Here is a 23,989-nt window from a genome sequence, read left to right on the forward strand (position 1 = left end):
GAAACGACCAATTAAGGAACATAAGAGCAGTCCATTTGCCTTTCAATACAGTCACATTAGTGTGATTTTTCTTCACTGAGTTATGTTATTCCATCGGTATACATGTCATAAAGATCCTTTTGAAAGAACGTAGAAGAATATGTAGTGTGGCCCCTGACTGGCCTTCTAGACCCTACAGAGCCTCCTCTTCCATGAGGTTCCTACCCTGCTCTGCCCCCCCCAGCCCCCCAATGCCACGGTCCCAGGGTCTGCGCTCCCAGCATCCTCACAGCCTGTGACCCCCCCCTCCCCTCCACACGGCCTTCCCTCCCCTGGTCTCCAGCGACTGGCTGCCTTCTGGTTGTTCAGGTTTCCGCCCGAATGTCCCCTGTGAAATGAGGTCTGCCCTGTTCACCCAGTTTCCCCTTCCTCTAAGGTACTAGTTCTCACCAGGGGTGATGGATTTTGCCCCCAGGGGACATTTACCATGTCTGGAGACATTTTTGGTTGTCAGATCTCAGGGGAGAGGTGCTACTGGCATCTGGACATGGAGGCCGGGGATGTGCTAAACGTCCTACAGTGCACGCGACAGCCCCTGACAGCTAAGGATGCGCCAACCCCAGCACCGCACTGCTGCGTGGGAAGCCCTGTTCTGATGGTTTTACTGCTTTCCCCCTTTTTCTTTTCTTCATGGCCTTTATCAGTATCTGAGATTATCTTATCCTTTGGGACTTCTCTGTGGCCTTTTGCCTGCATCCCCCAACCCCGGTGCAACAGAAGCTCCAGTGGGGAGAGGCCCCCGTCTCTCGGTCACCCCTGCACCAGCCTGGCCGGTCAGGGGAGGGCTTGTCTGGAGCGTGATGTGCTGGCCCTCGGGTACCCATGAGCTGTTCACCTGGTCACAAGGTGGTTCTTTTTGCCCAACTTTACCGAGGTGTGTTTTATATACCATAGTGGCTCTATGTTTTGGTACAACTTGTAAGATAGTTTTATATTTTTTCTTAAAGAAGCACCCCCAGGGGTGCTTTCCAGCACCAACAAATTCTCCCACTTTCCAGGCACCAACTGACTTTCCCACCAGTCAATTCAAGTCTGACACTAGCATCAGACCCCACGGCTTTGAGGGCTCAGTCCCAAAAGACTCCTTCACATCTGATGCCAGTCACAAGGATCAGCTCCCCAGGTTACCCCCACTCTGTCCAAATTGGCTACAAAGGCAGGGGTTTCCCACCACCCCCTCCTTAGGTTCGATTATTAACTAGAATGGCCCACAGAAGTCAGGAAAGTGCTTTACTTAAACGCCCTCCCTGCATGCTGCCCTCCTAGGACCTCCGTGTGTCCACCAAGGCGGAAGCTCCAAGACCCTGTCCTCAGGGGACTGATTACAGCAGTGGCCACAGGTGACTGGCTTAACCTCCAGCCCCTCCCCCACCTGGAGTTGAGGAGGACACTGAAAGTTTCAAGATTCTAATCAAGGTTTGGTCTTTCTAGTGACCAGCCCCCCTCTTGAAGCTATCTGGGGGCCACCACCAGTCACCTCCGTAGCATAGACTCAGGTGTGGTTGAAAGGGGCTTGTTGTGAATAACAAAAGATGCTCCTCTCATCCCATCACTCAGGAAATTCTCAGGATTTTAGAAGCTGTGTGCCAGTAACTGAGGATGAAGACCAAATATACATGGATACATTTTTTTTTATATCACAGCCCCATCTTACATTGGCTTCAGCCCCGCTTCCCCAACTGGGACATGCCCAGCACACACACAGTCAGCCTTCAAAAAGTATTGTTGAACGAAGGAATGAATGAACGGTGGGAGATGAGAAAACACTGTCTCTGAGTGTTTTCCTAAGGCTCTGCGGCATCTTGCATTGTCTCCCCAGTTCTTTTTGTTTAGGAAGGGAGAGTCAGAGAGGCTGGTCTGGTGGGAGGGGCAGCTGCCTGGCAGACAGGGGCTCTGGCCGACTCCATGCTAAGCCCCGACTTCATCTCTTCTCTTTTGGGACTGTCAGCTCCGAGACTCTCCAGGCTTATTTATTTACTTTGCTTCCAGTAAGATAACTTTGCTCTTGTTTAGGAACGTTTTGCACATTCTGTTGTGTCCGGATTATGGACATTCTTGTCTTGGAGCTTCAGGGTCCATGTTTTGTTTTGCTTTTTTCAAAGAATCTAATTAGACCTTCTGCAGCAGAAAGACACAGGGTGCGAACTCCCTCCCCACTGAGCCGCTGGTTGGAGTCTCATTTTTAACCCTGGCTCGGCCTTGTCTTCGACATGCGAAAAAATGTTTTCTTGGCCTTAGTGATGGAGTTTCCAAGTAGGGGATCTTGCCCTTTTGTTTCTTTGGTTTGAAAGAATTGTTTATACCAAGGGATGGGGCAGGGGTGGTTGAGCAAGCTTGAAGGGGAGGTTTGAGCCTTGAGTGTCCCTGCAGCTGCCCTTGGGGAGGTGGGGGGAAGGGCCTGGGCTGTGTGGCCTGGATTCCCAGAGCCCTCCCCTCCCGCGCCCCCTTCTCTGCTCCTGTCCCAGCTCCCCTAGGGCCTCTGCTGGACTCATAGCGTGCTCTGACCAGCCTTTCCCAGTCTGGTTCCTTGAGACCTTAGTGCGATGCCTTGGCCAATTATGTTTTGCCAACTTTGTGTCTTATATTCCTGTCTCGTGGATTGACAGGGCTTTATTAGCATCTTATAATCCCTGAAAAGCCCCTCTGTAAAGAATTCTGTGTGCTTTGTCCATCCCACCTTTTCTTCAAATAATTTAAGCATGGAGCACTTACAGCAAGCCAAACATTTTGTGGGTGGAAAACGTTTCTGGAAACACTGCTTGGCTATTTCTTGGCCACCATATTTTGAGAAAAACATAGGCTTTTCAGTCCAAGGAAAGTGAACATTTCTTCTGGTGAGTTCTGATTGTTCAACCCTTCAGCCAATACATGGAGGCCCTAATGTAGGGTTAGTTAATACCACCTTTCTGAGGACGGTAAGGATTGTTTGAGGGGTGTGTATGAAGAGTTGCAGGTGAGTCTACTGCATTTGGGTAATTCCAAATCACTGAGGAATAATAATGTGGTATAGGCTATCCTATGTTTGATCCTGTTTCAAATATTCTTGATATTCACTGACCAATTAAAAATCATAATGGTAATAGTCATCCATGATGCTATTATCAATGTTATCTACATTTTACGAGATGCTAAATAAGTGTCAGGCATTATGCAAGCTCTTTACATGTATTAATGAATTCAGTACTTCTTACAGACTTAGTAGGGAGGTACTCTTATTATCCTAATTTTGCTGGTGAGGAAACCAAGGCTCAGAGAGGTTATGTGGCTTGCTCAAGGTCACACAGCCAGTTAGTGGTGTTCTACCACTGCCAGAAACTAAGTAGTTCTCCTTTTTTGCCCATCCGAGGCTCTTTTTGTGATATCTACAAAGCAGTGTCATTTGGACAATACATTTTATAACCACAGGATTCTATTAATGGATTTTTAAGAATCATATCTTCCCCAGAATGATGAAAGTGAAAAATTATTTTGGGGTCTGAAGTGCTCTGTTACTCAGAGGAATACCATATCTTGGATTTAATTGCTTAATAATGTAAAGTCAAATGGTTTTTTATATGATACACTCTGTGAAGGAGAGAATCATTCATTATTGCTAAATTTTCATTAACTTTTGCTTCCTAATCCGATACTAAAGGTTAGTTCTAGGTAAGAGACTACTGATGCTACTGGGAGGGAAAAAAACATGTTTTCTCTGCCTGCTGCCATCCTCGCCTTCCTCCTTAGTATTCTTTAGATTTTTCATGACTGAAAAGCACTGATATTTCAATTCATCCCTCAAATTCATAGTCATTGACTGTGTGTGAATCTGAGAATGATTGCAAAATCCTGGGATTCGGGAATCTGATAACTTAGATGTATCAAGGCAGGGGTGTTAGAGGATGTGTGGCTTGTCGTGGAGCTGGTGGTGCTCGTGTTTTGGGGGCCACATTTGGTGGTGGAGATTGCGCCCCAAATCCAAGCACAAGGACCTGAAGCCTCTCCTTTTATCCTGTATGATTTCCTATGACTTGCTTGTGACCAGGCAGGCTTTGCTGAAACTTACAAGTGCAAAAGAGAAAGTGACCATCTATTTCTCCTTGGAAGATGATCCCTGGGTTATTGCTAGTACCACATAATGTAATAAAACTTACTTTCTTTTTGTTTAGGAAATCTAAGATTTTTAAGAGTTTGCTCCCCATGAAGAGGAAACATTCCAAAGGAACTCAGGATGTAAAAGTGGAGACCTTTACAGGTGTCTCCATGGATGGCATGCCAATTCATCTGTCAAAGAGAAGACCATGATATCTTCTAATCTCATGTGTGTTTCCATGTTCTCCGGCGATAATTCTTCTACTTTTTTTTGTGCCATGGGAAAAACCTGAAGGGCAGGCAGAATTGCTCCTGAACTTGTGAGCTTCTCTGTGGTTGCAGTGGCTCTTGTAGAACATGACAATTGGAGATCACTTCCTTTTGTTGTCTTTCAGAGCTGAAGCAAAGAATGTCCTTCCTCATTCTCTAGTGCTCTGCTCATTGTTACATTTGTTTCTGTTGCTTGTGCCTTCCAACCATCTTATGTAATCACAAGACATCCTTAAAGTTTTCCAGCACGGCTTGTAGGCATCCGAATCCCTGGGGGGCTCACCCACAGCTCAGTAAGCCAGCAGTCCCGGGCACTACCATGAGACACTGCATTAATTGCTGCATACAGTTGTTACCCGAGGACGCACACAAACAGCAGGTGGGCTGCCGAGGAGGCTCCCATCACGGTCACCAGGCGTGCCCCACGTGCAGAGGAGAAAACAAAATTCTGTTTCATGTGGACAGTAAGCAGATGAACTTGCTTGCTGTTCTCGAAGTGAGGACTGAAGGGAACGAGAGCTGGGGTGGGTTTTTGCGGTTTAAGAAGGGGAAGCGATGTAGCCTCATTTTTGGACTAATAATAATGACCTTGGTGATGGCTTCTTACATCCTTTCTGGGGCCCACCAAGAGCTTCTGATCTCATCGCCTTTCCATTATGGAGGCTTGCCCAGCAACCCCAGCTTGATGGACAGCGAAAACCCAAGCGACATGAAAGAGCACCATCACCAACCCTCTGTAAATAACATTTCATACGTGAAGGACTATCCAAGCATTAAATTAATTATCAACAGCATCACAGCCAGGATCGAGTTCACAACCAGACGGCTCCCAGACTTAGAAGACCTCAAGAAGCAGGAGTTGCATGTGAGTAGACTTGTGCTAATCTTGATGGATTGTCTGATTCTTAAAATGGCTTCCTTTTCTATCACCATCTTTGGGAACACAGATTTTTTAGAAATGCTTCCTTTTGTATCACTATCTTTGGGAACACAGAATAAAAACGACTGAAAATTTCTCAGATATATCAAGAAGAATTTGACAGCCTTATGGATCGGAATGTAGGGAGACAGCACTGTCTGCTTATGCTATGGAACACCAAGGAGGAAGTCTGCTGTCCTGGATGGCGCAGCTAAAAATGTTTAAGGGCTACCGCCTCTCATCATTGCATTCCAGAACTTCTTGCTTGAAATGTGGTCATGGTGGTTAAAGTTGCTTTTGTAGATCATTATTATTTGGGATTTAAAAGTTGGGTTCAATTTGATTTCCTGTTTCTATTCTGTCCTAATCAGCATTTTTGTCTCTAGTGGCAATTTAAATATACGACTAGTAAGAAGATTCCAACTGTTTCATTTAATTAGATTGCCATGTGTGTATAAATATAGGGAAGGTAAATTATGGTAGAATGGATTTTGATTACACTTTTATCTTCATCCCCCCCATTTTTTTTTTTTTTTAAATTTTGGGAAAAGGAAAGCACAGTCATTGGCTGTCTACCAAGTTTTGCTTTATTTTATTTTTAAATCGTCAAATAACAGTTCACATTTGAACACTGCAGTCAGTATTAGGGCATGTTCACACTGTGGTTGGAACGTGTCTTTGCTAATTTTTTTGCATGTCTCTTTTTCATCGCAGATGTTTTCAGTCATCCCCAATAAGTTCCTCCCCAACAGTCAGAGCCCCTGCTGGTACGAGGAGTTCTCGGGGCGGAACACCACCGACCCCTACCTGACCAACTCCTACGTGCTCTACTCCAAGCGCTTCCGCTCCACCTTCGACGCGCTGCGCAAGGCCTTCTGGGGCCACCTGGCGCATGCGCACGGCAAGCACTTCCGCCTGCGCTGCCTGCCGCGATTCTACATCATCGGGCAGCCGAAGTGCGGGACCACCGACCTCTACGACCGCCTGCGGCTGCACCCCGAGGTCAAGTTCTCCGCCATCAAGGAGCCGCACTGGTGGACCCGGAAGCGGTTTGGTGAGTGCTGGTCCGAGTGCTCCCGGCTCGATCCGTTCGTTTCGTCACTTGTTCTCTGATTCATTCGTTCCCTCGGCACTCGTAGGGCTGGGGGTCCCAGGGAAGCAGGGCTGGGGAGGTGAGAGGACACTGATGTGGAAAGATCGGACAGGGGCTGGCACCTGGTTTCCAACCACCCAGTGAACACTGATTGAGTGCCAGCTGTGTGCAGGGCAAGGGGACGGATGGGTGCACAACTGGCAGCTCTTCTTGTCCCGAGAGCCTGGGCACGTGACCCCAGCCATGAGCAGGCAGGTGGCAGAGCTGGAAACATGTGGCCTGGGGTCCTGGCCCCCAGCTCTGCTGTTCAGGCTGCAGCCTCCACACCTGGAGGAGACCCGCTGCTTCCGGCCTCAGCTTCTCTGACCTGCCCCGTCTGCCCCATGGGTGCCATATGAAAACTACAGGGAGATAAGTCTGGAGACCTGCGCTCAGCAGCCCTTGCCCTAGGGCTGACCTTGAGAAACTGCCTGTCCCTCCCTGCTCCGGCCCGGCCCCAGGCACCCTGCAGCCCTCAGGTCACTGTTTCCTCTCTCTGACCTTTTTCCTTCTGCCAGGAGACGTTTGGTCACTGGAGCTAAGGGGTGATACATGCCTGTGTCAGCCATACTCCAAGCAGCCACCAGAACATTTTTCCACGTAAAGGGCCCAAGTTGCCTAGGAGAGAAGCTTTCCTTAAACCAACTCTTAATGTGCTTCTTGACAAATGTTTGATTTCATCCTGTTGATGTTCATCCTGGAGTGCAGGAAAGTGTAAATGTTTCTTTTGTGGTTTAGCAGCGGCCGCTGTAGGAGCCAAGGTTTCGTGTCCGTGTGCATTTGCCGGATGTGTCTGAGCACACTCCCCTACAGCAGGGTGGGCGTTCTCCCCTGATGGCTCATGGTGATTTCCCCTTAATGGAAACCAGCTTTCCATTGGCAGGGAGGAGGGAAGAACAGAGGTGTGCCTCTGGAAACCGGTCGTTAGTGTCACCTTGAACCTCTTGTTATTTTGCCGTGGATGTTCTCTTTTCAGTTTCTGTGGACTTTAGTAGCTGTGGTGTTGGGCAGTGTGTCTTTACAATGTTTGCAAGTGAAATTTTTTCATTTTTGAGGCATTGGGCGAATTTAGGCTGTGTGTGGCTGATGCCAGAATCCGTATCTGTCCAGGGGATGATCAATTCTCCTTATTGTTTGGACAGATGGACAGTCTGCTTGATCCAATAGTCAGGGGAGGAAACATCAGAAGGATGCTAGTTGGGCCCTGATGAGGCACTTTGTAGGTTGCTGCCTGTGCCCGTGTGGCCTGCCCTTTTCCCCCTTTTCCTGTTTGACAGAATGCATGCATCCTGGATGTCCTTACTGTCCAGCCATTTTAGAGTCCCACCCGGAGCACATGTTGACCAGCCCCAAACTGTCTGGCCTTCCAAGCAGACAGTAGCTCTTGAATATGAGTGCTATCCTTTAAGTTGCCACTGCCAAGCTTAGTGGTGGTGTCTTTCACTGCATATAGCTTGTGTGGATTGAAAGAGACCAGCTAGTCCTCAGAGGGCCCCATCCCCACTTGCCCTTCCTGCAGCTTACCTGGCTGAGCCTTTTGCTGCTGCAGCTGGGCCTCCTGGGTCTTTCCATCTCTCTCTGGTAACTCTCCAGGAGGCCACCACCCCAAGAGTGGCAACTTTGTCCTCAGTGATTCCTGCTGCTTGGTTCTCATAGGAATTGTTCGCCTGAGAGATGGGCTGCGAGACCGCTACCCTGTGGAGGATTATCTGGACCTCTTCGACCTGGCTGCACACCAGATCCATCAAGGACTGCAGGCCAGCTCTGCGAAGGAGGAGGGCAAGATGAATAAAATCATTATCGGTAAGGCTTCTGCGTGGCTCTCGGGAGGGCTGGCACCCTCCTCGGGGTCCCAACTCATGCTCTGGACCAGGTCCAACTTCGCTTCACCTGCAGAACATTCGCATGGTAGCTGCAGACTTCTGATAAGCCTCCACTTCCCCACCTGGCCATCACTCTTATCCCTATGTAAAACATTTGCCTCACTTGTACAATTATTATAAAGCAGAAATTGTTTAGTTGACTTTCTAATTCCCTGGAGACTCAAGGACAGCTGATGGCTTTTTAAAAGTTGCCATTTTTAAATTTAACTTAAGCAGGCATATTTGACTTCTTTTCCTGATCTGCCAATCTGAGTAGGTCTGGTTGGGGAATCATAAATGCAGTTAACTGATTAGTCATTGATTTACTACGTGGGGCTTTTGTAATCCTCGGCTGCTGGGACTATACAGTGGCAGCTTCTCTTGAAATAGACACAGCCCTAGGACTAATTGCTGCTTTAAAGCCTAGCCCTTGTCAACCCGATGCCTTTGGGCATTCAAAATGAGGTTGTTTGATTAATAATCATTTGTTTTAAATATTTACAAGCATATTTTATAAATAAACATTCACCCTTTAAAAAAATTTTTTATTGTGTATATTTAAGGTATACAGCGTGATGTTTTGATATAGATACACAAAGTGAAATGATTGCTGTAGTCAAGCAAATTAGCATATCCATGTCCTCCCACTTACCTTTTTTTTTTGGCAGTACCTGAACTCTACTCTTTTGGCACATTTCCAGTGTAAAATACGTTAGTAACTGTAGTTCTCATGCTATATATTACATCTTTAGACTTACTCATCTGACATAACTCTTTTTATTGGATTCAGCTGAAGAGACATTTATCCACTTATGCTTTTTGTAAGAGAGAAATTTAATCACATATTTTGCTTAAATTGTTTACCTGAGGCAGTGATCTGTTTTTTAATTTTCCTAGATCTGTTATGTTTTGGTTCTCCAAATTAAATGAATCTGTTAGCTACTAAGAAGAATTGTAATCAGCCATTTGAAAGATGACTTTTAACTTATAACTTTCATGTCCAAGGGGACAGGCTTATATGCCTATGCCCTGATTTATTTATTCTCTTTTTTCTAAATCAGGTCACTGAGAGTCACCTCCAGTATGAGTTGGCTATTAGCAAATCTTTTGCAAACTTGGGGTCCAAACTCCCCGAATCACAAGTCTAATGTATATTTCACTGTGACTCCCATACTGTATGCCTCTGGGAAAATCTCATCCTCTTATGAAAGAGCTGAAAATATGCATCCTTGGGCCAGGAAATGGAGACTAAGATAGTGAATAAAAAGGAAAGTCTTAGTTTAGTTTTCTAATTTTACTTACTTCTAGATTTAAAAAAGGACAAAAAATAAAATTACTATGCTGCTATTTACTTAAAGCAGAGTTTGGTGAATTTTATGATAGCCTCTTGGTGCGACAGGCAGGGTGGAGAGGCAGACGAGTAGCCGCCATCTAGCCCTGCCTGTGTCACCAGCCAGCTCCGTGCCGTACAACAAGTCATTCTTCTTGTTTCTGGACTCAGTCTGTACATCTGTAAAATGGGATTGTTGAATTGAACCAGGTTGGTTCCCGGCTACTCCCAGTGCTGAAATGTGATTCTAACCTACCTCAGCTCCTCTGGGTAGATCCTGGGCAAAGACATGAGGATCTTTCATCATCTTGGGCCCCTAGGTCAGAGAGGGCCTTTCCTCAGCAGTCTGTGCTAAAGCTAGATTTACACCAGAGGTTCAGGACTCATGTGGCCTGAACTTGAGGGCTGACCTTGGGGCTGGGGCTTTTGACATGTTGCAAGGCACCTGCCTCTGCTCCCAGGGCCCCCCTCATGGTGCTGATTGCTTCTGGAGTTGTCTGTCTCCCCTCGGGTTGTAAAATCTGAGAGGGGAGGGGCCGTGCTGTTTCCCTCGTATGTCCCAGTGCCTGGCACAATGTGGAGCACACATTAGACACCAAATGAATGCTTTCTGGATGCATGGATGGATGGTGCATGGATGGAAGGAAGATAGGTAGATGGACAAATGATTCTGTGGTTCTAGAACCAGTTCGTTTTTGAGATTTGACAGAATTTATGCCAGTTTAGGTAGATAGTTCACTTGTCCTGTATGTTCCTTTATTCATTGTGAGTAGAATTTTCTGAGGACTTCTGATTGATTTGTCTTTTGTGTGATCCTGGGTATTATCTCCTAAAAAAAATAAGAAAAAAAAAAAAAGTCCAGAACAGAGGTGTTCGCTGGACGTGATTCCACATCCAGCAGGACTAACAGGGCCCTGCTCGCATCCGCTTTGTGCGATGCGCTGGTCTCCACCGAAGAGACTCGGTCTTTGGGCTCAGATTTTCCCCGAGTAAATGACTTTGCGATGTGTCCTATAGTCCTAGACAAAACGCCAGGAAATTGAGGGTAGAACTGATTGATTTATCTTTCTAAATCTCTGAAGACTGTCCTAAAAAAATAAAGCAAGGAATTGGTTCAATAATCTGAGAGTCTGTGTTGTTGAAATGCCTGTGTCTTGGCCTCACCTCTGTCCTGGAACGTGTGTTGACCATTTTCACCCTTCGGTCATGAGGGCCATGATTAAATTAGGGGCAAGGACCCAGTTCCTGTTCACCGAGGCAGCACTGAGTGAGCACCAGCTGTGTGCAGAGCAGTGGCCGTACAGGAGACAGAGCCCGAGGCTGCGGTCCCGTGAGCCTCTGGCAAAGCCCTCCTCTCTCTCCTCCTCTCTCTCCTTCCGTCTAGAATGTGCGTCAGGACTGGCCATTACGGTTTCAAGGAAAGACAGGTGCAAATTGCACCAGTTTCCTAACAAGGGTTAGCTTCCCCGAGCTACTCCTTTATCCCTGATGCTTTTTGAAGGAAACTAGTGCGTTCTCAGTGGGCCCTTGAAATGCCACGGAGCTACGCACTGTGAGGAAAGCTGAACATTGTGAAACTGGGGGCCAGACGCTGGTAAAGGTTTTATTTTTTGCTCGCCTTGGAGAGAAGAGCTCGAGGGGACACTCAATGTTGCGTGGGTCGCCTGCATTTCCAGACAGAGCTTTCGAGGATCAGGGGGTGGCACGGTGGCAGGGGAGTCCCATCTGCCAGCGATGGCTGATCCCCTCGCCCATCACGGCTGTTTAGGACGAAGGCACCGGGGCCAGCAGGGCTCACTCGCTGTTTCCTCTTCTAGGGGAGGCCAGCGCTTCCACGATGTGGGATAACAATGCCTGGACATTCTTCTACGACAATAGCACGGACGGAGAGCCCCCGTTTCTGACCCAAGACTTCATCCACGCCTTTCAGCCAGACGCCAAACTGATCGTCATGCTCAGGGACCCCGTGGAGAGGTGAGCGGTTCCACGTGTTGTATCTGGGGTGGAAAGGAAAGGCGCTTTTGAAGAACTGTGTTTCCTTCTCATCACAAACAAGATTTTGCCTCTTTTAAAAAAAAAAATAAACTTAACTTGCAATGTTACTGCTTTTTCTTATGTAAATATTATTCTTGGAGCAATCCTCTCTGTGTTTAAACAAATTGTAGACTGTTTTCTTAGCCATCCTGACCCTGGTCTGTGGCCCTTCAGCCTCTGGCGGGCTTGGCCTGGGGACACGGGATGGTTCCCTGGGTGCTCTCAGGGCTTGGGCAGCACCCTCAGCACCGGGGGGCAGGGTTCCCCGTGTGGTTTCACTCCTGGATTCCCTGTCTCCCGACCGGTTGATGCCTTTACTCTTGACAGCCCTGAGTGTGTGGTCTCCAGCTTTCCTTGGAAGACCGAAAGGAAGGACAGTGATGGACAGACCTGCTCTGCCTTTGAGATCAGGGTTGCCCAGTGTGGATGAGGGAAGCTACAGGTCTGAACAGACAGCACGGGGTGGCCTGGCCAGTGCTGGGCAATGCTTGTGTCATTGACGATGCTGTGTGGATCGCAGAATCTCACAAGTATTTAGTCCAGTGCTCCCTACAAGTTCCACCATGTCGGGGGGCAGTGGCAGGGGAGCAGTCTGCTCTCAGGTCCTGAGACAGGGAGTTTCCCACCAAGGTGACCAAACTGGTTCAGGACAGCTCTCTTCTTCCTATTTTGAAACCAAGTCTGTCTTTTGGGAGCATCCACTTTTTGCTCCAATTTCTTATCTTAAAGCCACACAGACCAAGTCTAACCCTTCCACAGTGGGACAGCCCACCGGATATTTACAGACAGGGGCCACAGTCCTTCGTATCTTATTTTCCTTTGGGCTAACTGTGTCTTGTTATGGGTTGAATTGTGCCCCCCAGCATGCTGTGCTGAAGTCCCGATCCCCAGCATGTGTGACTGTGACCTTATTTGGATAGAGGATCTTTGCAGATGCACAGAAATTGAAATGAGGTCATGTTGGGTTAGGGTAGACCCTGGTCCCCACCCTAAGACACAGGGGAGCATGCCACATGAAGGGATTGGAGTGATGCTGTCACAAGCCAAGGAGTGCCAGGAATTGCCGGCAGCCCCCAGAAGCTAGGAGAGGGCCCTGGGACAGATTCTCCCTCAGAATCCCTGGAAGGAACCAGCCGTGCCCCCACCTGGACTCCAGGCTCGTAGCTGCCAGACTGTGCGAGAACAGGCTGTTGCTGTGCCCCGCCAGCGTGCGGCGACTTGTTCCAGCGGCCCCGGACACTCACGCACCTCTGATTCCTTCCTCAGAGGGCGCAGTCCTGGCCCCAGACCTCTGCCAATTGTAACGATAAGGCATGTTTGTTGTGGATGTTTTGGGAAATATGTTAGAAAACTATAAAGGAAAACTATTTTCAAAAATACCTGTAATCTCCCACTCAGATAATTGCTATTGATATTTTGGTGTATTTCCTTCCAGACTTCTTTTCTGTGCAGGTGTGTGAGTGTGTGTGTGTGTGTGAATACACAGTCTTACCTCTTGCTTCTTTCGCTTAGCATTGCTGCCCCCACAGGACGTGCTTTAGAGTCGGCCCTGGCCACACTTCTGGGCTGATCCCCCTCCCTCTCGTGGAGTCCTCTGCATGGAGCCTGCTGCTCTGAGTGTGCCCCGGTCAGAGGAGAGCTGGCTCAGCCCCAGCCTCAGCCCCCTGAGCTCGAGCGCGTGGTAGCTCTCCTGGTGCCACACCGTCCCGCAGATGCCGGGTGTGGTTTCACTCTCTGCTCTCTGCGTGTCTTCCAGCCTCAGGAATCCATCGCTCTGGTTCCGAGGCAGCCACTGACCTTCCCGTCCCTTGCCACGTCCTCCTGCTCCTACATGTCCTACACGCTTTGGAGGCAGGGACTTGGCCCTTTTCCTCATGGTGGACTGGTCTCCCTTGGTCTGAGAGCAGTTGACACACCAGCCTGGATCTCATGATGACACAACTGCCAGCCTTGGAGGCTGCTGATGGAGCTGACCCCTCGCCGCCCGCAGAGGTGTTTTCACAGCTGCTCTGCCTCCCTCCCCACCGCCACCCAGCTGCCGCTCCCAGGGTGGGAACATTCTCTCAAGAGTGTGCTCTCTGCTCACTGAACATTTTCCTTCGCTTCTCCCTAGTCCCTCATTCTGGGAAGGTCACGCTGAACTGCAGGGCGCTGAGAGAGAGTGAAATAGCAGCGTGTTGTAGCTGTGTGGAACAGTCTGTCGGGACTGGGTTCAGCGTGTGCCAGTCCTGCTCTGGGCCCTGGGAAGACAGGAGCTCCTGGGCTGGTCAGACAGTCGTGGCCGTGGTTTGTCATGGTCCTGCAGATTCAGCAAGAGCAGAATGGGAGGGAGGGGGGTAGGAATGGGGAGGTCCAGAAAGGCTTAAACTGGAGGAGTTGATGCCAACTGGGTTTTGAAGGATGAATAAGAGTTCACTGAGTAAACACGGAAGGTGGGTCAAGGGGAAGAAGCATTCTGAGCAGAGAGAACAGTGGGTACAAAAATAAAAAGCACTGGTCCTCTTGGAGGTAGAGCCAGCTTTCCTGAGTGTGCCTCTTTCTTCCTGGGGTTCTGGTTCTACCTCTGAGGAACCAGCACCGTAAAGGTGAGGCCTTGAACAGGGAGGACAGCAGCGCCGTCCCGGTGCAAGACAGCTCCGCCAGAACGAGACCTGCCTGCCGCGTCTCTCAGAACCCGGCCGGAGTCGCCGTCTGGAAGGAGGCTCATGGGCCAGTACTTGATCTTCCCTTTTTTTAAGAACAAATGCTCTATTTATACTAGGAACTGAGAGTGAAAGTTTCTTGCCTCCTGGTCCTCAATCTAGCAGAAATAGTCCATCAGTTCAGCTGTTCACGAGCCCCTGCCGTGTGCCGGGCCCTGTGCTGGGTGCTGAGCATATGTACAGCCGGGAACGATGGTGGTGACAGGTGCCTGCTCTCTGGGAGTGGCACTTTATCAGAGAATCAGGACTTTGGCTTTGTCCTGACAAATGTCCTGGTGCTGAGGAGGAGAAGGGCAGGACGCAGTGGCAGCAGCATGCTTCAGGGCACCAACCCAGTGCTTTCATTGCCTGCTGCGTTATCTACTGCTGACAAGTTACGCCAAAACTTAGCAGCTTAAAACAGCTTCTGGAGGTTAGGAACCTGGGGCGTCTTCTACTTCAGGGCTCTCACAGGCTGCAGTCTAGGTGCCAGCCAGGGCTGGGGTCTCATCCAAAGGCTTGAGTGGGGAGGGATCTGCCTCCAAGCTCACACAGTTGTGGGCTCAAGAGCTGTTGGCACGAGGGTCTCAGGTCTCGCTGGCTTTTGGTGAGAGGCTGCCCTCAATACCTTGTCACGAGGTCTGTCCATCATGGCTGCTGGCTTCATCCATGCTGGCGAGGGGGAGAGTCTCCTAGGAGACTGAAAGCCACCATCTTTTGTAACCTAGTCACAGGCATGACATCCTATCACCATTGCCATATTCTGTTAGAAGCACGTCACTAGGTCTAGCCACACTCAAGTGGAAGAGACTACAGGGTGTGAATACCAAGAATTGGGGATCCTTGTGGGCCACCCCCATTCTCCACGTTGACACTGGGGCTGCCAGACAGAGAACAGTAGCTTCCAGCTTCATGCAGCCCCTGTGCAGAGGGAGTGTGTATTTATGTGCACATTTTGTGTGGGTTACTGACAGCAGTAGCTGTTTCATCACTTAAACATTTATAAAAATATGTAACAATAGGAATTCCTTCGTTTCTGAAACCCTTGATTCATGGCGTGTTTGAAATGACTGGCTCATTACCCATCCCAGCCAGAAAGGGAATAAACGTTGCTGTGTTTGGGTCGCTCTTGAAGAAACAAACACTCCTGGCCAAAGTTCCCTTGGTCTGGGTCCTGGGCCACTGGCCCACATGGTGGTTCCGCGGCCTCGCTCGTCTGCGAGTGGGAGATCCCCGGGGTTGCGCACGGCCAGTTGGATTGGGCCAAATTGTTCTTTTCCTTCTACCAATTGGCTTGAAGGGGAAAAAGACCCACTTTGATTTCTAGTTTTAGGTTCATGCTTACCCTTTATTTCTATAATTGATCGAAGGTTGAGCGTTTGAAAATGTTGGAATTGTAGCCAAAGTCAAATCACTTTTAAGTTTCCAGAGAAGGATATAAACAGTTAAGTCCATTTTTTTTCTGGAGGAAAACAGGAATAATGGAAAGAAGTGGATGGAATGGTTCATATGGTGGGAGAGGCTAGCCAAGAATTCACATTCCAAGTTTCTCTCTGTAGGAAAGCACAACAATTTAAGAGTAAATTGATGCGTTCCTACACTAAATTGGCCTAGTTAATTTAAAAAAAAGCCGCCACTTAGAAGCAGTATTTTCCTTTATTTAATCCCATTTGTAAGTGGTAAAGACTATGCTTTTCAAACGCATCTCACATCAGCCTCCTGCCTCCTCGCCAGGGGTAGCGGGCAGAGTTGGCCTCTTAGTCCCGAGGCCGTTATAGCCCCCGTTAGACGTGAGACCTGCTGCTGGCCCCTCCAGCCTGGTGGCATTCCTCGTTTAGTCCAGGGACGTTTGGAGGGGGGTCATGCACCATCTGTTAAGGATTTTACAGCGTCTGTCTTTTGGTTTTAATTCTGTGTGGAGTCTCAGTGCAGTGCCCAGAAACGACCACCGCAGGGATGGTGGGTTTTCACGTTCATGATCGTGAGTCCAGGGGGAGGGCGCTCAGCTCGGTGAAGAGTTAGAGCTCGATTTCGACTGGAACCCCTCGAGCTTTGGAACCTGGGTAGTTGTTTTCTTCATCTGCTTATATAAGCTGATTTTTTAACAACCCTGGACTGGTTAAATAATTCATCCATTTATGCCAATAAACTGGGAAGGAAACGAGGCTTTTAATGAAATGCATCCATTTCTGTGCAGTTGCTCACTGGGACACGGGGCCATGATGGGGCCAAACGTTTGGCCGGGAGTCCTGGTGTTATTGATTGCGCTCCGTCTGCAGGGTGCGTGGCGGGGCACGAAGGTGGTGAGCTGCCGCCGCCCACGGAGTATATGGGGGGTGTGCCAGGGTCATAGTGACAGTGGCAAAGCCTCTGGGGTCCCCGTGGTCTGCATTGGAACTCCAGCTCTGCTACTCACTGGCTCTGTGACCTGGGACAAGTAGCTTAACCTCTCTGTGCTTCATTTCCTCATCAGTAAAATGGGGGAAAATAATCCTATCTGAAAGGCTGTGAGAATTAAATGACTCAATATATGTAGTAATGTCTTTAAACAGTGCTAGACAAATGGAAAATATTATAAATTAGCTACTATTATTATGTATTAGTAGTAGCTAATAATAATAACCAAACTGATCACTCATTTATTCACTCACTAAATACAGCCATGCACTGCACAATGAAGGTTTAGTCAACCATGGACCACATATGTGAGAGTGGTCCCATAGGATTAGAACACCGTATTTTTGCTGTACCTTTTCTGTTTAGATCCACAAACACTTAGCATTGTGTCACAGCTGCCTGCAGCGTTCCGTGTGGTCACATGCAGGTGCACAGGTGTGTGGCCTGGGGCGGCAGGGTGTACCGTACCACCCAGGTGTGCGGTGGGCTACACCATCTAGGCTTGTGTAAGTGCACTCAGTGCTGTTTGCGCAAGGACGTTGCCTAAGAAAGCGTTTCTCAGAACATATCCCCGTTGTTAAGTGACACATGGCTGTATTTATTGGACCCCCTTGATGTGCTAGATGCTGTACGTACACAGGAGAGCAGAATCCAGCCCGTTGTTAGCATGCAGCCTCTGTCTAGTTGAGGGGTGGGGACAGGCCTCAGTGAAATAATCTGGTGTTAATTGTGCTCTGGCTCTGGCCTGGCTCCGTGCTAAGCCCTTTTCAGGCATTGCCCTATTGGAGCTTTGCAAGCAGGTGAGGGGGCTGCCATGATGTGTTCACAGTGAGGCAGGTGGGCTCGGTGGGGTTAGATCACCTACCCAGAGTCACAGGGTTAGTAAGTTGCCGGCTGGGATTTGATCCCACGCAGGTCTGACCCAGGAGCCAAGCATCTCACCGGTCAAGGTTGGTTCCTGGCGTGCACAGCTAGGGATGGCCAGCTGTGGGCTGGAGGTGTACGGGGAACGATTTTGAGGATAAGCCCTGGGTGGGGTGGTGGGGGCAGGGCAGGCAGAGGAGGCGTGGGTTGTGCTGTGTGGTAAGGGAGGTCTCAGCCTGCCCTCTGGGGAGCTCTGGAGCTGTGGGGGCCCTTCAGGGTTGTCCCAGGTGAGGGAGCTCCCGTCCATCCACCCGAGGCTGCATGAGGTCCGCCTGGGAGACGGGTCTTTCAGCCGCACGCAGTTCCTGGGAGGGAGTGGGCTGTGACTCATCGGTGGGATAACACCCCGGTTTTGCAAAGCTCTGTATGCAGTAAGGACCCTAGTCTCTGGGTGCCTAAGCCTGGGCTCACCTCGTCTGCTTCCCTCAGCATCAGAGAGAGCAAGAGGCCCACCCCCAGGCAAGAACCAGCACTCCCAGAGGGAGCTGAGCTGCATTTATGCTCTGGAATTGCCGTAGACCTTTGACTTGAGGCAGAATCTCTCCTGCTGCTTTGGGCTGCGGCTGCGCTGAAAACCCTTCTTCAAACAGCGCGACTTCTCCAAGCCCCTGGAAGCACCAGTTGAAAGCTGTCGACATGTTCTCAGGCAGGAGAGGACAGTCTGGCACTGGAAATGTCACGCGATATTTTCTCTACGACAGATTTGCACGAGGATTAAAAAGCAGGCTGCTCCTCAGCATTGAGGGCTTTAGTGTTAGTATAAACTATCCCAGAGGGAAATCCGGAGAAGTCCTCTGTGGGTCAGGGATGGAATGGGAAGAAAGGCTGTCGGAGTATAAAGGTTGTGACAACGGCCACAAATGAATTTCTCCTCCTTCCTCCCCCTCCAGCTCTCACTCTCTTTGCTTTTCCAAAGACTGGAAAGTGAAGAATTGCAAGGAGTCGTATTGTAACTACCTGCAGAAGTTACAAGTCTTGAGGAAGACTGTAGTGGTGTCTTTAGTGAAGCTGCCTGGTAATTTCCTAGGAAACTCAGGCATTTTGCATCTCAGAAGCTGCCTGCTTAGGTTGGCACACCTTGACATGGGCCAGAGCAGGGGATGGGGTCACTTTCATCAGGTCGAGCTGTTGAGCCACCCGAGGGCCAGGGGTCGGCCTCAGACCGCAGCCGGGCAGGGAGCAGGCAGCACCCAGGCCAGGACAGCCTGGGCCTAGTGGAGGTTTTCTCTGTAGACCACTCAGGTCCCCCCACCTGGTGAGGGTCCACGTCTTGTTATTGGTAGGAGAAAACCATCAAGCTGAAAACTCCCACGTGTTTAACACTTTATTTTTTTGGGAAAGGTTTGCAAAGCCATTGGCAGTACTGTGTATTCCCACACGGATTGTTTGGAAAGGGCGGTTCGTGCGGGAGGAACGCCCTAGGGGAAAAGGGCCTCCTTGTTTCTGGGTCTGTAGATTATAAGGTGAGCTCTGTGCCTCAGGATGGACCCTGGGGCCACCAGGCAGAGCTTGGGGACCTGGCCGCTCAGTGAGGTCTGCTCTGCCGAAGGAGAGGGAGAGGCCAATGTCGGGCCCAGGCCAGCCCTGGGGTGCAGTGGCCGTCATTCTGCATCGAGGGTCCCACACCCTGGGGCCGAGGCCTGGCTTTGTAACCAGGGGTAGCTGGCCATCCTCAGTGTGCCTTGATTGTCTCACCTGTAGAGACATTTGCCATCGGGATCACTGGGAATCACGAGCAAGTGCTTTGTGAACCAAGAGGGGCTCGGAGCTGTCGAGGTTGCGTGGTGTTGCCTCCGAGAGGTTCTGCCTTCCAGTCCGAGAAATTTACCAAGGCCTTGGGATTGGAAGCTCTGGTAGGTGGACTGGGAACCTGTCTTGTGCTCAGGAACCTGGGGCCTGGTGGGAAAGCAAAGACGCCTGCCCAGGTGGCCCCAGCAAACAGGAAGCTTTGCATTCACTTGGATGTTTCCAAACGTGGATGTTCTCGTCTGGTGGAAGATGGGCCCCCACAGCGTCCGTGCTGTGCTCGGCCTGAGCGGACCCTGCATGTCCCTGCCTGTCTCCCTGAGTCAGCGCGCCCGGCCGGTCCCGTCTCCTTGAGCCTCGTGGTGAGATGTCGCTGGTCTGTGATTCAGTGGGACAAAAGGGCTCCTTCCCAGCTACATCAAATGACCTTGTTTTCCTGGTAGGAAAAATACGTATCATCAGTATTGACGGCCCCACATCAGAGGTCGGGAAGTTATTGATCAGTGATTTAAATTTGGATGCCGGCAAATGGAGAATAACGAGGCCAGGGGCTCTGGTTTCATTTTTGTAACCACATTTATCATGACTCTCCTGTGGCCACAGGACTGTGAATTGGAGGACGTGACTGTGTCCCTTCTCGGGGACTCCTGGCTGAAGAAGTGTGACTGTTCATGTGAGTGTTATTGAGAAGCTGACAGGGGAACTCAGAGAGCTCCGGGAGGTGTGGCTGGTGTCCCTAGAGAGCCGGGCCAGCAGCGGGACCTGCTCCCAGCTGCCCACAACTTCCGCATCGGCTGAACCTTTTCTCAAAGCACGGCTCTCTGAGAAGTCCGTGCACGGAGCAGTGACTGGAGGAAATGTCACAGCCACGGCCATCGAGTGTCTGCCCTTGTCTAATTGAACCTGAGACCGAAGCTTGTGATTTCATGTGCCTTTTAAGCTTGGTGATCTTAGTGACTTCTGACATGGGCCCCTCTGGGAACTGACATGTGAAAACCAACAGCCAGCTTACTGTTGTGATGAAAGTGTTCCGGAAGGAGGGAGCGGTGATGGTTGCACAACTTTGTGCATCTACTAAAAACTACTGAATTGTTCACTTTAAAGGGGTGAATTTTACGGTATGTGGATTATATCAATATAAAAATAATACGAACAAAAAGAGGCAAAACCCATTGTAAAGAGAAGTTTCCGCAAACTAGTGACACTGGCGCTAGCACCTTCAGCGTCCTGCACGTGGCGGGCAGGCCAGTTAATAAGCAAGTCACCACGTAAGAACCAAAACCGCTCATCGCTGGTGCGCTATCACAGTAACCAGTGCGTGTCCGCTAAGTGATGGAAGACCGCACGGCGTGTCCTGGCTTTGTGGTGGGCGCCTGAACATCTGTTTGCTGTTGCTGTCACTTTTCTAGGTGCCCACTCGAGGTTATAAACACGTTTGCGCTTCCTGACCGTGGCAGCGAAGCTCCTCGCATTTGTCCTAAGCATTTGTGCGCTGCTCTATTACACTTTGTAATTGTTCGCCAGTCTGCTGTGACTCATTAAGAAGTTCTGTGACAGGATTGACCGTTGCTTCCAAGTCGCTGCACACCTAAAACAATAACATCAAAACAAACAAAACCCAAAAACTGTCGGTGCAAATGGCGAGCCCCCCCCCCGCCCCCGCCGCCATAGCCACCGATTTGTCTCCTCTAAACTAGGGGGCAGGGGCACACCTGCCGCGCCAGTGGGCTCTGGGGTCAGGCAGCCCTGGGTTTGTTTGGGTGCCAGCCCTGGCGCTCCTGGGCTGTGTGCCCGTGGGCAAACTCTTTAAGCTCTCTGCATGTCAGTCCTCTGCCCCGTGAGATGGGGTCCATGCATCCCATGCGGGGCTGTGGAGACACAACCCGAGCACACATGCGGTACCCAGCACGGGGCCTGGTGCTGGCCGCCCTCTGTGACCGCCAGCCTCCATGCCAGGGATGGAAACTGGGGAAACTGCAGGAGTTGAACCTGGAGAGCAGTCACAGAGCCTGGCCTGGAGGAGGTGCCCATGGTGTAGTCACTTCTCCTGCTCTGACAGTGACCGGCGTGCCGACCTCTGTGCACATTGGCTCAGAGCAGCACCCTGTAAATGTCATCGAGTGAATTCAGCCGTGTTCTTGGGGTAACCAGATTTCACATGGCAGAGCCTTGAGGCTCACTGCTGGCCACCCCTTTGTGCCTGCGGGGAGAGATGTGGTCACTTTCAGAGGCGCCTGGTTGAGGGAGCCTCCTCCCCTCAACACACTCACCCGTCCCACTGCCCCTCAGGGGGCCCAGGACCCCTGCGTGCCCCAGGAAGGGGCCGAGCAGCACCCCACAGGCCACACCAGCAGCCTCTAAAATAACCACAGCACAGAAGGCCTGGAACGGATCTGGACTTATATTTGGAATCGCCGTTGGAAACCGTCCTGGCCAAATGTAACACCCATCTGTTCAGGGTGGTTTGAGAGTAAGAAAATGAGGTTCAGCAGGAGCGGCCTGGGCAGCCCTGCAGCTCAGGGCTGGGAGGGTGTCAGGCCCCAGACCCTGTGCTACCCCGGAGTCCCCCTCCCCTCCACCCCTGGCTGCTCCCACGGCCCGGGCCGGCCACTGCACCGCCCTGACTGGAGAAATTTCTCCCTGTATGAAACCAGTCTTTCTTCCTGAACCTTCTACCCACTGGTCTGTCCTTCAGGGCTGTGGGAAAGGTCTTCCCGCTGAGTCTTTGCGTCTCCAGGGGGACCAGCTCCTTTCCCTTCACCACTTGGCGCCCAGCAGTGAAGGCAAGCGTCCTTGCAGGCCCTGAGCTGCCGGTCACTTTGCTCTACCCTCCCGTGTTCTTGATGCCATGCCTCTGTTAATGCATCCTGAGGTGGCATGAGCGTCCCTGAAGTTCTGTGATGATTTGTCACGAGCTCTTGTGTTCTCCACGTTGGTCTCATTCCCCGACTTCATCATCACACAGTTGATCTGACGCACCATAAGGTGGGCATTGAGGTTTGTCTCTGCATACCAGCTGCTACCTTGTGTGCCAGCTCCAGCTTTTGGAGGTCCGTCGGATACTTATTCTTGATGCATTTGCTGTCCTCTCTCAATGTTTTCCAAGTGGCTTTAACCCATCCAAGTGGCTTTCACTCATCCAAGGTTATTGAGTTGCTTTTTCCCCAGAGAGTAGCTGTGGGGGAAGGTACAGCGTTGCTTATTGAACACGTTCTTAGGGGGCCTTAGCCTGATGCTCCCACCCACACAGTGCTCCTCCCTCTTGTTTCCTTGCGGGAAACCTGGCCACACGGCCGCAGTCCTGCACACCTGGGCCACTGTTCCGGGATCCCAGAGAGTTGTCAACAAAAGTAGCTCCTTAGTCTTCCTTGGAATTGGGGTTTAGAATCTGTGTTGGTTCCTAGGGCTGTTGTAATAAATTACTACAAACTTAGCTGCTTAAAGCAAATTTATTTCGGAGGCCAGAAATCTGAAAGTGAGATGTGTGCGGGGTTGGTTCCCTCTGGTGGCCCGGAGGGCGACTCTGTCCCAGGCCTCTCTCCTGGCTGCCTGTGGCTTCCAGCAATCCCTGGTGTACCTTGGGTGGCAGATGCATCACTCCAGTCTCCGGCTCTGTCTGCATATGGTGTTCTCGTGTGTCTGTGTCCCCTCCTGTTTTTGTAAGGACACCAGCCTCTGGATTTAGGACCCGCCCTAAATCAGGATGATCTTATCTCAAGATCCTGGACTTAATTACATCTGCAAAGACCCTACTTAATATCACATTCACAGGTACCAAAGATTAAGCCTTAGACATATCTTTTTGGTGGCCACTGTTCAGCCAACAACGGAATGCATGTGGGAGGTGGTGGCCATGTGTTATGGCAACTCCGTTCCTGTTCGGGTGTTTGTGACAGGCCAGGGCATGAAGGACTTCCCTGCATGATCCTGGTGGTGGGGCTCCAGGGAATCCCAGAGCTCACCACCGATTCTGTGGCCAGATCCACGATACTTGGAGGTGACCGAGGAGGCAAAGATGTCTCTTTTCATGCTGCTGAGGAAGGAACCTGGCCCAGCTCTGAAAGGCTATGAACGTGGCTCACAGGAAGTGGGGCTGTGAGTTCATGTCAGCGCACCCCAGACCGATGCAAGTCAGCAGTCTCACCTGGTAGGAGTGAGCTCCCCTGGTTGGGACACTGGACATGTCCCAGTTTTCTTGCAGGGATTATTCCTTTATGTATACAGAATTGTGTAGAATTAGCAGATTCTTCATAAAGTGACTTTGTATTTAAAATTGAGGCAGGCTTAGGTGCTTTATGTATAAGCCAGATATCTATTAGAAATATTACTACTATAAAGAAAAATCTCAAAAATCTCAGTATGGAAACCTTGAGCCAATGATTGTGTTTTTATGAGGTAATTTATGTGATAGAATTCCAGTTCCACCAAGCAATTTGGAGAGTTCTGCATGCATCTTTGGAAAGAACTCTGGGCTTGGATTTATTAAATATAGGATTTGATGACAGTTTCATAAGCATCTGTTACTTCTCACTGATGCAGCGTCTTGGGCTGAGCCATCACACTGCTAGGACTGATAGGACACCCCAC

At 50.1% G+C, this 23,989-nt stretch overlaps 1 protein-coding gene across 4 annotated transcripts in view; it reads left to right on the plus strand.

Annotated features, from left to right (window-relative positions):
- The window catches only part of CHST15 (carbohydrate sulfotransferase 15), a 72,396-nt gene that overhangs the window by 38,043 nt on the left and 10,364 nt on the right, over nt 1-23,989 (plus strand). For 3 of the 4 annotated variants that reach the window (XM_045568020.1, XM_045568021.1, XM_045568022.1), the window contains exons 2-5: nt 4,185-5,242; nt 6,011-6,350; nt 8,085-8,231; nt 11,438-11,594. In XM_045568020.1, the coding sequence (XP_045423976.1) occupies nt 4,697-5,242; nt 6,011-6,350; nt 8,085-8,231; nt 11,438-11,594 (1,190 nt within the window). In that variant the 5' untranslated portion in view covers nt 4,185-4,696. Of the gene's footprint in view, nt 1-3,827; nt 5,243-6,010; nt 6,351-8,084; nt 8,232-11,437; nt 11,595-23,989 lie in introns of those variants that run through there. The other variant, XM_045568023.1, reaches the window with a different exon arrangement.

This window comes from Lemur catta, chromosome 14 (genome assembly GCF_020740605.2).
Source record: "Lemur catta isolate mLemCat1 chromosome 14, mLemCat1.pri, whole genome shotgun sequence".
NCBI classification, from domain to species: domain Eukaryota; kingdom Metazoa; phylum Chordata; class Mammalia; order Primates; family Lemuridae; genus Lemur; species Lemur catta.